This window comes from Arachis ipaensis, chromosome B05 (genome assembly GCF_000816755.2).
Source record: "Arachis ipaensis cultivar K30076 chromosome B05, Araip1.1, whole genome shotgun sequence".
In the NCBI taxonomy this organism is placed as follows: domain Eukaryota; kingdom Viridiplantae; phylum Streptophyta; class Magnoliopsida; order Fabales; family Fabaceae; genus Arachis; species Arachis ipaensis.
This window is the reverse complement of record NC_029789.2, coordinates 149,049,795-149,062,959: the sequence shown is the minus strand read 5'-3', so window position 1 is coordinate 149,062,959 and position 13,165 is coordinate 149,049,795. Positions and strand designations below refer to the sequence as shown.

General features: G+C 34.3%; 4 protein-coding genes across 6 annotated transcripts; 1 reads left to right on the top strand and 3 right to left on the bottom strand.

The window, feature by feature from the left end:
- Nucleotides 591-3,209, bottom strand: LOC107644982 (dehydrogenase/reductase SDR family member 12). Its single transcript, XM_016348970.2, has 10 exons — nucleotides 3,081-3,209; nucleotides 2,937-2,998; nucleotides 2,565-2,684; nucleotides 2,377-2,476; nucleotides 2,188-2,268; nucleotides 2,025-2,074; nucleotides 1,762-1,912; nucleotides 1,621-1,677; nucleotides 1,391-1,512; nucleotides 591-1,111 (listed from the first exon to the last, which is right to left on the bottom strand). The coding sequence occupies exons 1-10, from the start codon at nucleotides 3,195-3,197 to the stop codon at nucleotides 901-903; spliced, it is 1,071 nt and encodes a 356-aa protein (XP_016204456.1). The 5' UTR covers nucleotides 3,198-3,209; the 3' UTR covers nucleotides 591-900.
- On the bottom strand, nucleotides 3,399-7,460 carry LOC107644981 (type IV inositol polyphosphate 5-phosphatase 3). Of its 3 annotated transcripts, none has more exons than XM_016348968.2 (11): nucleotides 7,135-7,452; nucleotides 6,813-7,008; nucleotides 6,547-6,609; nucleotides 6,344-6,416; nucleotides 6,107-6,211; nucleotides 5,114-5,975; nucleotides 4,793-4,977; nucleotides 4,524-4,632; nucleotides 4,285-4,427; nucleotides 3,916-4,145; nucleotides 3,399-3,802 (listed from the first exon to the last, which is right to left on the bottom strand). In XM_016348968.2, the coding sequence occupies exons 1-10, from the start codon at nucleotides 7,162-7,164 to the stop codon at nucleotides 3,926-3,928; spliced, it is 1,986 nt and encodes a 661-aa protein (XP_016204454.1). In that variant the 5' UTR covers nucleotides 7,165-7,452; the 3' UTR covers nucleotides 3,399-3,802; nucleotides 3,916-3,925. The 3 variants fall into 3 exon arrangements, 2 of the variants coding, with proteins under 2 accessions (XP_016204454.1, XP_016204455.1); XM_016348969.2 differs by having other exon boundaries at nucleotides 6,813-6,957; nucleotides 7,135-7,450; XR_001621426.2 differs by lacking the exon at nucleotides 3,399-3,802 and having other exon boundaries at nucleotides 3,983-4,145; nucleotides 4,285-4,422; nucleotides 7,135-7,460.
- Nucleotides 8,871-9,791, top strand: LOC110271666. Its single transcript, XM_021122689.1, has 2 exons — nucleotides 8,871-9,622; nucleotides 9,709-9,791. The coding sequence occupies exons 1-2, from the start codon at nucleotides 8,895-8,897 to the stop codon at nucleotides 9,728-9,730; spliced, it is 750 nt and encodes a 249-aa protein (XP_020978348.1). The 5' UTR covers nucleotides 8,871-8,894; the 3' UTR covers nucleotides 9,731-9,791.
- Nucleotides 10,730-11,151, bottom strand: LOC107641574. The gene is made up of 2 exons (XM_016345058.1): nucleotides 11,002-11,151; nucleotides 10,730-10,924 (listed from the first exon to the last, which is right to left on the bottom strand). The coding sequence occupies exons 1-2, from the start codon at nucleotides 11,149-11,151 to the stop codon at nucleotides 10,730-10,732; spliced, it is 345 nt and encodes a 114-aa protein (XP_016200544.1).

Sequence of the window (13,165 nt, the reverse complement as noted above, 5' to 3'; positions counted from 1 at the left end):
AAGAAAATATTAATAATAAAATAGTATTTATTATAAAACAATATATACATAACAAGATAAATAAGATATTTCACCTCTATTAGATGTAGAAATAGAGATTAATAAGAATTATTTACAGCGAAAATCACACTAAATATATTAAATATATTTCGGTTTTGGAATAGTTGTCTTGACTTTTGATAATGTGGATCGATTTATTAACTTGATCATATCTGCTAAATAACTTACTAAAATGGAGTCTATTTTCGTGAATAAGAAAATAAGAGAAATGATATTTGTACCACTTTTTGTATATATCTATTGTATATTTTTGTTAATGGTATTCACTACAAATTTTTTATATTTTCTCAATACTTATCAATTATTTTTAATACCAAAAATAAAGAATATTCAAGAGTAATATAAACAAAAGTGATGGATATAACATTTCTGCAAAAAATAATAATGGTTGAGGTATAAATTAGTATGTACATTATTATATTTTCATTGTTCAGTTTAGTATGTAGGCATTAGCAAAATCCAAAGGCTATTTATATGCAGCATATATAGAATTTGTATATTGTATATTGGAGTAATAAGCAAACTAAAAGTATGTGAAATTGGTGTAACTTATGATTGAGGTTTTCACTTTTGATATCACATCATTATCTGCATTCATTTCAATAACTACATCATGTCACAGATACTGCCCAGATAGTAACTACAGCTGTTACATTTACCTTTTCTTGCAACAATTCTGCATCATAACACAACTGCAAGAATTTGAAACCATGTTCACCTGAGTACTCACTCATACATGAGGGATCTCTATAGCTTTTTGGAGAAAACTTCCTAAACTTCATTTTCTTTTTCCTGTGAATTTGTGTTGGAGAAACAGATATACTCTCTACCTAGTACCTATTATGGAAAAGGAGAAACAATTGAATGAAGATCTTCAACAAGTGAGTTGATCAAGGTATGAGAACCACTGGTCGCGGCCAACGGAAGGTGCTTTGGAGCTTCGGCTCTATCAAAGTAAAATGCACCTGAGACCAATTTCTCTTTAGGTTGTAATGCCAACCAAACAACTGTGTCTGCACCTTCTTCCCTTGTTCTAAGCTTTCCAGCAAGCCTGTAAATAATTGAACAAATGTAAAACTATTTCAAAGTTGCAAATGAATAATTGCCAAAGAATCAATTGTCCCCAAAAAAAACACTCCCTCTATTTGTAAAAGTATACATTAATCTTCTCTAAAATTTAGGATATATGACACTTGATACTCCTATATTCTGTAGAATGACACTATTCTGAAACTTGAATATAGGCACAAGAAGAATCAAATTGAACAGAAACAACTAGATGACTTAGATCTTCATGCTTTTTCCCATGTCATAGACAAAGAATACTTACTTCTCATTGAAGCTTGGCAAACTCTTAGCAACTCCAGGAGTTTCAGCCCAACCTGGATGCATTGAGTAAAATCCTATCCCTTTGTCTTTATATGTTTCGGCCCACTTCTCTGTCAGGGCAACCTGCCATATTACCGTGTCATAAGCTCAAATGGAGCATTCATTCATACACTGAGAAATAAAAAAGAAGGCACTCCAGTTAACTGATGCTTCATAATAGAGTTAACTAACCTGAACTCGCTTATTTCGAGCATATTGTTCAACCCCATCGAAATTGCTCCCAGAAAACTGGATATTGACAACCAAATAAGTTCATGTATTAGTCCTTTGAATGATATATCCAGCTGACACATTCATAAACAAAGCAGTTACCTGAAGATCTTTGGTCAAGGGAGTAGTATACATTCCACCAGATGAAACTGTAATGACGCGCGCATCCGGGGATGCTTTCTCTAGTAATGGTACCATCGATTCTGTCATGGCATAAGTGCCTAACACATTTACAGCAAAGTTCAACTCAAACCTGGATTATCACAGATTGCATTAAAAAAAAGGAAGCATACCAATGCAGGTTACATGTAGAAATCTGCTAAACTTTCAAATTCAATTCCACAAATAAAACAAAAATTACACACCCTTCGGACGTGGTAACTCGTTTCTGCTCAAGTAACCCTGCATTGTTAACCTTGATGCAAGAAATTCTTTACATATTAGCTTCATTCAAGAGCATAGAAATCGCTAAAACAGTTAAATGCAGTTAATTATTATCTTCTCTTGCACTAAAGTTGAGAAATTTACCAACACATGAACTGGCATATTCTTTTTAGAAAACCTGGAAGCAAATGACTTGATATCTGCAACAGATGAAAGGTCACAAATCTGCAACACAAATTAGCCAATTCAGATAGAAATCATAGTTCAAAAGAAAGGGTGAACAACAAGAAGTAAGAACCCTAAAAACCCTGAAAAACAAACAAATAGGAGTACCTCTAAATGTACATTCTGATTGCCGGTTTTGGTTTGAATTTCGGAAAGTGCAGCCTCTCCCCTCTCCTTATTCCGGCACACAAGATAGACAGTGGCACCACTAGTGAAAATCATCAACCATAAGATATAATTACATAGTTAACAATCTGAAATTTTCAAAAAGACAAGCATTTGAAACAGATCAAAACCGTCTTGCAAGACCCTCAGCAGTTGCATAGCCAATTCCAGAGTTAGCTCCAGTAACAATGCAATTCTTCCCTGTTATTTGTATATCCATTTCCCCTGGTTTGAATTTCTTAGCATGATCCCTACCCAAAAAAAAATTGAAAATAAAAAAAATCAGTATATCACTAATACAAATATGTAGAAAGTATACAAATTTGAAATTTTCAAGTATCATGAACCCCCATGTGCATTTGTCAAAGAAAATTAAAAGAATATTGGCTTAATTTGCATCAACCAAGAATATATAAGATTAGTTAATCACCTCAAGTCAATTTTTAATTAAGAAAATAATTATATGAAAGAAAAGAGGAGTTGGAATAAAAGAAAGGACTAACAGATAAGCAGGTTTGGTGAAGTTGAGATAACCATAGACACCAAAAGCAGTTGATCTCCATGTCTGTGGAATGAAACAGAAGAAGTTAGTTATGAAAGCAATCAAGAAACATGAAATGGTGAGAATTAAGTTCAGGGTAATTGACCTTGAGAAGGAACATAGCGAGGGATGTAATCGACAAGTGAAGCTCAACTTGAACGACAACTGCTGCTGTTGCTTTTCCTGTTTCTGATTCTGTTTCAGTTTCACTGCTACGACTCATTTAGAGTTGCTACCTTTTTTTCACTAGGCTTTTATTTTATTTTATTTTATTTATTATTATTATTGTTATGTAAACTGTGTCGCTTGTCTTTACTTCTAGAAGCTTCTGTTAAATGACTGAAACATTTATATCCTCTAAAAGGTAGATCCCCTATCCACACAAATCTTTTGTAAGCATTAAAATATTATCAAAGAGAATTCAGAAAAGTAAACTTGAAAGTAGGAAGCTTCAATGTAAGAAGGCAATGAACTCTCAACATATACATATAAGTATACATGCCTTGTAATTATTTCTATATGCACAAAGAAAGCTTCCACTAAAATCTCTTGTTATTATGCACACCCCAACCACAAAATTACATACACATACACCCATTCAATAAGCTAGCTCTCTATCCTATTGTTAAGACTAGACCCCTGATACCATCATTCACACAACTATTTCTTCTACTAAAACTGATCTAAAAAATTATTTGAAAGAAAAAGAATGAATCTAATATCTAATAGTGGCATTATGAATTTAAGAAGTGGCAGCAGCTATCTCTGATAATCATTCCATTTCTGCATATACTTCCTCCTTTTCAGCTAATTCTGTATGATGTATCCCTGCACAAGATATCACAATAGGATATATATCAAAAGCTTGATACAAGAGATATTTAATATATTCAAGTTCATAACTTTTGAGGTACATGACATGGGAAGCAACTCATGCTCACCTGTTAAATACTAAGTAGCTATGGTCCAACCACCTGAATTCATTATGATTTCTTCGTTTTCAATCTCTGCATCGGTGTAAGTTAGAGCTCGCTGTAGCTTCCTAGGAGAGAACATTTCAACCTCAACCATGTATGTGGCCATCACAGGTCTGTGATCCGAAAGTTTGAGCTCAGCCCTTCTGTAATTCAGTAATCTCATCCCTTTGCCGTGTGAAAGAATGCGATCACACCTGAAAGGTCATCCCAGACATGAAGAACATTCATGAGAAAAAGAAAATCATAAAACAGATACATGTATAGTTCTTATACTATGATAGATACAGGATTGGCAAACATGAAAGCAAAATATAAGGTCAAAAAAGATCATACCACGCTGGTGAACGCTTCCCAACCTTAGGGTCTTCTCCATAGTACTTATCTGAATTAACCTCATATTTATAAGTTGGTGGGAAGTTTAAGGTGCCTTCTGACCATCCATCAAACACACCACCATTCTTGAGTTCTTGCCTAAGCTGTCACAGTAAGATGTAAGTTATCAAAGCTTTTCACATGTTTATAAATCGTGGAAGAAGTGAACAAGTACATGTACAATGAATATTCTGTAGTACCTGGTCTTTCTCAACCAATTTTGACCACTGCTTTTTTAATATAAGAGCTCTTGTTTCCATATTTGATAGGTTAATACGGTAATTCAGATCTCCCAACCAAATTATTCTTCTGCAGAATTACAGTGACCAAAGAAAATTGAGCCAAAATATTGAGACAAATAATTAAGCTAAAAGATTATGAATCGAAGGACCAGGTTTCATTGTGGACAATTTTCACAGGTGGTAAGATCACAAAGTAGTTGGTAAGGTATATCAAAGCAAGCACTCACTCATGATCAATGATTCTTTTGGGAAGTCCAACATAAGAAAGTGATTGAAAATGTGTTCTACGATGTATTTCATGAACATCAGCATTTCTTCGAAGTTCATCTCCTTCCTTTTCACCCGATGAAAGGTGGGTGCATATGAAGCAAAAAAGAGTCTGATATATGGACATGCTGACAGATATTGCTCCCTGAAAATCGAAAACGTTTTCCAAAATAATATTGATGAGATGATCACTATACTCAAACACCATGAACTTAAAGAAGATCAAAATATAAATCACAAGAAATTATGTTAAACTTAAAGAAAAAAGAAAGTGAATGGACCTTGTTACCAATGTAGCCCATAACACCAACACCAACTGTTGACACCTTCAAATTCTGAATATGTTTACGCAAGCTCCGACGAACCCATATAGTGACAAAAATTCCAACCATCTGCTTACTCACAATCCTTACATATGGGGATCTTCTTTTCCGCTTAATTAAAGTTTGAAGATCAATTTCAGGAAGCAAAGGCATAACTGGCATTTCATCCATGATTGACTTGAAAGAATTATATGTGTTGAATGACTTTGATGATTTAAAGGATTTGAGAGATTTAAAAGATGTTGGTCTCTCTAAAACTTGCTGGGATAGCAGATGTAGTGGTGGCTCTGGCCAGCTCAAACCAATCCTTTCAGAACCACTGAGCATTCTGGTTAGTTTAGTGGTCTGTTGGGCAAATGATGTATCCATATTTTCGGATAAACCTTCAGCGCGGAAGCTGTGTTTCCTTTCAGACCTCTTTGGAAAAGAAAACTCTCTTTGTAAACTAAGTTTGACCGGCACATCAGAGTTTGCAATATCAGCAGAATTGGAAGGCAATAAATTTGTATTTGTGTCATCATCAGCATTCGTTTTATTAGTACTAACTTCAGTATAAACATTGTTTTCTTCGTCCAAGGGATGGACTTCCTCACCGATGTCACTATCACTTTCGAGTAATATTTCTTCTTCAATATCTGGGACATCATCTGATGGCTGATATTTTGATGGAGAAGGAGGATCACTGAAGGATTTTATCTTTCGTGGTGTATGTCGCACTCGATTCAGGGTTTCCCGAATAATATTTTCCCATTTTGGCACAGGGCGAGTATCTTCAGCACCAAAAATATTACCAGGGTTTAAAGGTACAATCTCTTGAAGACTGCAAATGCAAATCATTGTTTTATCCAAACCAGTAAAAATATTTCAAAAGTGAACATAAAATGGCATCAGATCTTCATGTACATTAACAAGGACTCGCAATAAGCCAATAACAAGCAGTTAGCGACTTACCCAAGGACATATATGTCGGCCGGTTCGTTGACACCTAACCAATCATCAATATCAAGGTCATCAGGTGGAAGTTTTCCTCCAACATTCCATGTTCCAACACATATTCTAGGAGACAAAGATACACCGTAATCAATATGTGAGACGCTTGAGCAACAAGCAAAATAAACCCTGTTTTCACACTTTCAAATTATTGTCTTCTCTCTTGCTTCCTAAATAAGTATGAGAGCATTATCTCACCTCAATTCCTTTGTGTTTATATACTGAGACCTAAAAGTTGATGACTTTTGCCTCCTTAACCTTGGAAGATATTCTGCATTTTAATAGAAGCTTAGGCTATTATACATAAGTACATAACAGTCCTGAGAATGTGATAACCAAGCTGAATAAAACTTTTCTGTTCAAAGTTATTAAGTCAGAAATTCATGTATGGAAAAAGTCACCTTTCGATTCAGGATGAGCTTTATCGCCTCGGTTGCCCATAAACCATGACTGCCTCGCCAACTCTGCATAACACACCAAACACAAAGTGAGACTTAAAACAGCCAAAAAGTCAATCTAAATTCTGAATATGTCATTATCATTTGACAGTTGACATGCACCTCAAAGCTTAATTCTCCAAACTATAATCAAATTAACAAAATTCAAAGCAACCCCCTTTTCCAAATGAAAATAGAAACACAGTTGAGCAGATTTACACATGACTGACCTTCATTGTCTGAATCAATTTCAATAGCATCTTCATCATCAAAGTCATAATCATCATCATCATCATCTTCAGGGTCAGCACTGTAATCAGACTCGTTGGTTCCCATGTTAAGCCATTTCCGGAGGACCACTCTTCCCCAAAAGAGCTGTATGCAGGACCAACCCAAACAACATAATTCAGCCCAAGAAGAAGTCCTCTGCAAATTTAAACCTCAACTTTCCCAAAATCAACAAACACACCCCATCACACCAACACGAACATACCAACAAACACCTGGCATGCATTCCACAAACACAAACACACACAGAAAGAGAGGAAGTACCTGCTGATGGTGAGGTGATCTTTGCTTCATCACTGTTTGGAAATTGGTATAGAAATGGACAAAGCAGAATATGATGGAAAAAAACTAAATATTTGGTACTGTTAAAGCAACACCACCTTGATGAAGAAGAAGAAGAAGAGGGAGGGGTAAAATGGAAAAAGAATTAGTTGGCTAGGATATTGTGTGAAAAAAGTGGCAGTTGGAGCTGGAAAAAAGTGAGCTTTTTTTTTGTTGGTGTCAGAAGATTTTTGAGCCTTTAACTGTGGAATTAAGATCTGTTTCTGTTTAGTTTGTTGAGTTTTTAAGGTACACAAACACATGATTAAAGTAAACTAATTAAGGTTAAAGTTTGAGTTTGAGTTTTGTTAATAGTTTAATTAATTTAACAACCAAAGCTTTGATATGTTTATGGTTAATTTTTTATTTGATATTCTATTTATAAGACGGCAATAAGTGGGGTCCATTTTTCAGTCTTAGCCCAATGTCAATTTTATTTATATTTTAATCGTGATTCTAAGAAATATTGAGATTTTAGGTAAATTAAAAAAATAAACATGTAATATATAAAATTGTAATATAATATTATTTACACGGAGTATTCAATTTTATAAACTTTTGTTTCTAAATGTTTAAATTAGTACCATATCATTTGTATTTAAGAACATAAAGGTATAGAGATAGTAATCTGAAAAAATTGTCTTCGTTACAAAATTTGTGTGTCCATTTCGTGTCTCAATTTTTACCATTGATTTATAGAGTAGTTGGTAACAAAAACTTTTAAACAAATCTAATAAATAATAAAATTCTATATATATTCAACATAATTAAATGAATTTTCTAATTTAAATAATTCATTCTCAATAGTAGTACGTTAGAGAATAATGTAAGAACGAATGAGATTTTTTTTTCTCCTTATTTTTGCTTTATTTATAGTTGATGCATGTTTAAAAATAGTAATAAATAGTCACCAAAAAAAAATAGTAATAAATAGCTTTCAGTTTTGACTTTTGATAGAATACTTACACTTACCCCCACCAAACCATTTAATTATAATTTATAATTAGTGCCTTTAACAAAATTCGCGTAAGAAAAATACAAATACCTTAGGAAAAATATATAATTGTCAGTAAATGTATGTCTACGTAAATAATATAATCAATTACAAAAATTCATAATATGAATGGATAATAGATTTGAGTTATATTAATTATTTTATGGGATAAGTACGATTTTGGTCCTCACGTTGAGGGTCAGAATCGAAATTGTCCCTCGTGTATATTTTGATTTAAAATCATCCTAAAAGTCGTATTTAAATTTAAAATCGTCTTTTACAGTGTAAACTTTTTTTAAAAGACGACAGTACCCTTCTGACCTTAAAGTGTTACGCGCAAAACACTTCACCCCTTCATATGCTTCCAAACCCTCAACGTAAACACCAAAACTAATCAGAACGTTTCACTTCACCAATGTAGTTGCACCGTGCCTTAAGTAAGAATCTGAAATGACAGAAGGTGTTCTTGGACTGAAGATCGAAGTCGAGTCTGGTTCATTGGAAGGCAAGGTCATTCACATGCATTCAGGTATGTTTAACTGTTTACTGAGATTAGGGATAAACATCACTGTGCGGTTTATTTTTTTATTTTTTCTTCTATTTCTGTGATATGGCATTGTAGGTTGTTGGAGAAGACAATTGTGTACTTTAAACTAAAAGTCTACTATGGGGGAAGTTGTTTACCTATCGGAATGGGCCGTTACAGTATATGGGGGGAGAAACAACAATGATAGAAGAGATTGATGGTGATCGGTGGTCCGTATTTGAAGCCTATGCAGAGTTAAGGCAGTTTGGTTATGTGCAGGAGAATATCCCTTCGTTGTGGTTAGAGAAACCTATACTTACAATGTTAGAGGAGATCAGGGTTAAACTAATGACTAGGTGGGCAGAGAATAGGGATCTGGCTCAGAACTATGCAGGGACAATCTTACCTAGGATTAGAATCAAGTTGGAGAGGAGGTCTAGATCTGTTGGAGAATGGCGGCCATATTGGTCTGCAGCTCAAAAATATGAGGTTGTGAGTGGGTTAGATAAGTTTACTGTTGACTTAGGATCCTTTGAGTGCTCATGTAGAAGGTGGCAGTTGAGTGGTATACCCTGTGTCCATGCGATTAGCTGCATCAAGTTCAAGGGATTTGGCTTGGAACCTTATGTGGCCGACTGTTACAAGAGAGAAACATACCTGAAGTGCTACGAAGCAGTAATATACCCATTGAACAGACCTGATCTATGGGAGATTACCCCACATCCTGATGTGATGCCTCCCCCATACAGAAGGCCTAGTCACAGGCCAGTCAAAAAAGAAAACAATTTGTTGGAGATGAAGAACAGAGCAGCCACATTCACATGTCCAGGAAGGGGGAGAAAGAAAAGTGCTCTATATGTGGTGTTGTTGGACATAATAAGAGCAGATGCCCTAAACCTATTGAGAATGAGGTATGTTGATTAATGTTTTACATTGCTTGTCTCAGATTTTTCATTAAACCTTATGTTCATCTATATTAACTGCAACTGTTTCATAGGCCCAAAATTCCAAGAATCTAAGCAAAGGCAAGTAAGCCAGGGGAAGCAACAAGTCAAACCCTCTTGCTGCTAAGGGAGGAAAAAAAATTGCATCTACACAGCCCACTCCTAAGCTCACTGTCAAGAGAAAAGTTGCCTCAGCAACACAGCCACCAACTTCAGCCCATTCCAACACTGTAACACAATCAAAAAGGCCTAGAGACAGGCCTAAGGGGACCACCAAGTCCACATCTTCAGCCCAACATGATCCACCACCCAAGAGGATTGCAAGCCCAAAAACCTCAGCACCTTCTGCATCCTCATCACAGCCAACCACCACAACTCTTCCAGCATCTCAGCCATCCATTGTCACAGCTTCAAGCCAACTCATTGGGCACTTCTCTGTCAGCCTTACTGGAGGACCTCGTGTTTCTCCCAGGAAGCTGAAGTTAATGACAAAGTTGCCTCCAAGAAAATGAGAATTGCTTTAGGAAAATGACAACACTTAGCATCAATGTGTCATAGTTATATACCATGGATGTTGGTTTATTTTGTTTTAAGTTTGTGTTAAGGTTCTGGTTAAACAGTGTGAACTTGTTGGTTACTTTTTGTTGCTTATGTTTTGCTTGTTAAGGTTCTGGTCAAACTCTTGTACTGAATTATTGGTTTCTTCCCAGCCAATCCTTTTGATGGTTACTTTATTTTGAGTTAAGTTTCTTTTAAGGTTCTGTTAATGTCAAACACTCTGCTTATGCTTATCATGTATTCAGACATTTACCATTTTAATGACACTGTTATGTTATTGATTAGTAATTGAACTCATGATTGTGCCAAGAAAAAGTTTCAATCTCATTTCATTATCCAACCATGCTTACAAAACAATCATATATACATGTTGAAATAGATTCAACATAACACAATCAGGAACCCCCCTAATAGATAAACCCTAACCCAATTCACCAACAATAACAACAGCAGAATACATGTACACATGTTTCATACTAGGTTCAATGGAATTACACACTGTTGCGTTGCTTTAGATCAACTCTGCAACAACAAACAAAGAAACCCAACCCACCCAAAAAACCCTAACACTGCAATGACCTTCAGCTTCCACTCTGCCATTTTGGTTCTTGATTTCATCATCGAAAGTTTCTTCCTTATTCTAACAACTTCTGAATGTTCCACCTCTGTCTCTGGATCTGCCCAACGAAAGAAATTGCAGCCTTGTTGCACCTGCACATACCCACCAAGATCATCCACCATTCCATCACCCAACAGACCCAATTCAGAGGAAAAGTAACAAAATAAACCTCGAAGTAGACATAACCCCAAAATCTGCGACCTGGGTTCTCCTTGGTCCCTGAGATTCGCAACACTGGCTTCTCACCATGGGAACAAAGTAGCAGCCTACCATATGACGAAGTCCTGCTACGAAACGAGGTTGAGCTTTGTGCAGCCATGGCATTCTCCCTCCAGCAGGTCCTCCACAGTGATGTCTGCTCTGCAACAGTGGCTTCCACGATACTTTACCCTTTCTTCCTTTCAATTCAATGTATACTTGTTAAACTTTTCCATTCATTTTAATTTTCTATACATATATATATATATTTATAATTGTTTTCAGTGGTCATAACTGCCTGATAACGACGCAAGGGCATTTACGTCCGAAAATGTTATAAAGGACGATTTTAAATTTAAATTTGACTTTAAGGATCAAAATATACACGAGGGACGATTTCGATTCTGACCCTCAACGTGAGGGACCAAAATCGTACTTATCCCTTATTTTATTTATCGTATAAACGACTTCATTATGAATATATTTTATTTGATAAGAAAGAACAATTATAGTTCCATGATCTCAAACTCTACGATAGTAAAATTAACTAGAAGGTTTATCAAAGAAAATATATTAATAAATAAAATATTTATATTCTAAATGAGATAAATAATAGAATAAAAAAGACAAATTTTGTCTAAGTTACTTATATAGTCATCCAATGTTAATGTAGTAAGTGTGAATAGTGTATCAAATTAGTCCCATATCAAATAAAACAAAAAAGAGTGAGAAGTTTATAAGATAAAAAATCCATTAATTTACTATTTTAAATCTTGAGTTAAATATAGTGTCTTTTTATCTTATATTATCTCACTTAATTTTGGAATCAAGAGCTTCTCACGACCACCCAAAATCTAATTGGACAAAGTTGGCTCAAATTCTTTAATTTGTGGTCTGCATTTTCATGCCAATCCTAGTTGTGCCACTTCAAAAGATGCTTTACTTTTTGTTACTAAGATTCATTAAAACCCTTTCTAACTAACATTAGGCAGTGGCACCATATATTAAACAAGCAAATTAAGTGATTAGTAAAATATCAGAAGCATACAAATATTGTGGATTTGGACCATATGGATCCAACACCTTTTTTTCAATATCTCATTAATTTAATTAATTATAAGAAAACATATAGCACTGTCATTATTTCTATCTTACCTCATGCCCTACTTAACCACATTAGATTAACAAAAATGAAAATGTGATCATGATCATGACCATGAATGCAAGAATCACGTTAGCATATAATTGGTTCCCTTTTAAAGGATTTATTATATAACATTTAACTATTAAGTATCCCTAGAATGACATAAATCAACCAATAAAATGAGGTTAAATCAGCTTAACCAAAAAGGCTACTATATAGTGCTAATTAAACTTACATAAAATAAAATAACTGGTTAGACAAGTGAGTGCATTGGAGATGTGACAAAAATTAAAATAGTAGGAAAGCATTAAGAGGGGAAAATAATAATAAATAACAATACATAATCGGAATTAAGAAAATAATGGACCCTAGATTTCAGTGAAGGGACCCAACGCGGAGTTGAAAAACCAAAAAATAATGAAAAAAAAAACTTTGGAGAAGTTGGGGTTGAGTCATTGTTGAAGAGGATGATATTCACACATTTACATCAAATCATTAAAAAAAAAAATAAATGTCTTTTTTGGTTTCTAATCATTTAATTTATTGGATGGATTTTCTATTCTCTAAGAAATTTAAACACTCAAATCAATCTCTATCTACTTTGATATATGTACGTTCCAATCCCTATCTACTTTGAATAAATATCCTTTTCGATCCCTAACCAGGGACTGAAACGTACATATATCAAAGTAGATAGGTACCAATTTGGGTGTTTAAATTTTTCAAAAGTAAAAAATCCATCGAACAAATAATTAAAAACCGAAAAGAACATTTACTCTTAAAAAAATTATACCCTTTTTTCTATTATTAGAGGATTAACCTTTTTGTTCTTCTTATTATTTAATAGCACCGACTAATGTTATTTCCTTTCATTTGAATAGCTCTTTGAAACAAAGCAAACATATATGATATATATTACTCTATCGATACATGTTAATATTATAAATTTGAAATATTTTTATTTAAAATTAATTTTTTTTATTTGTTATTA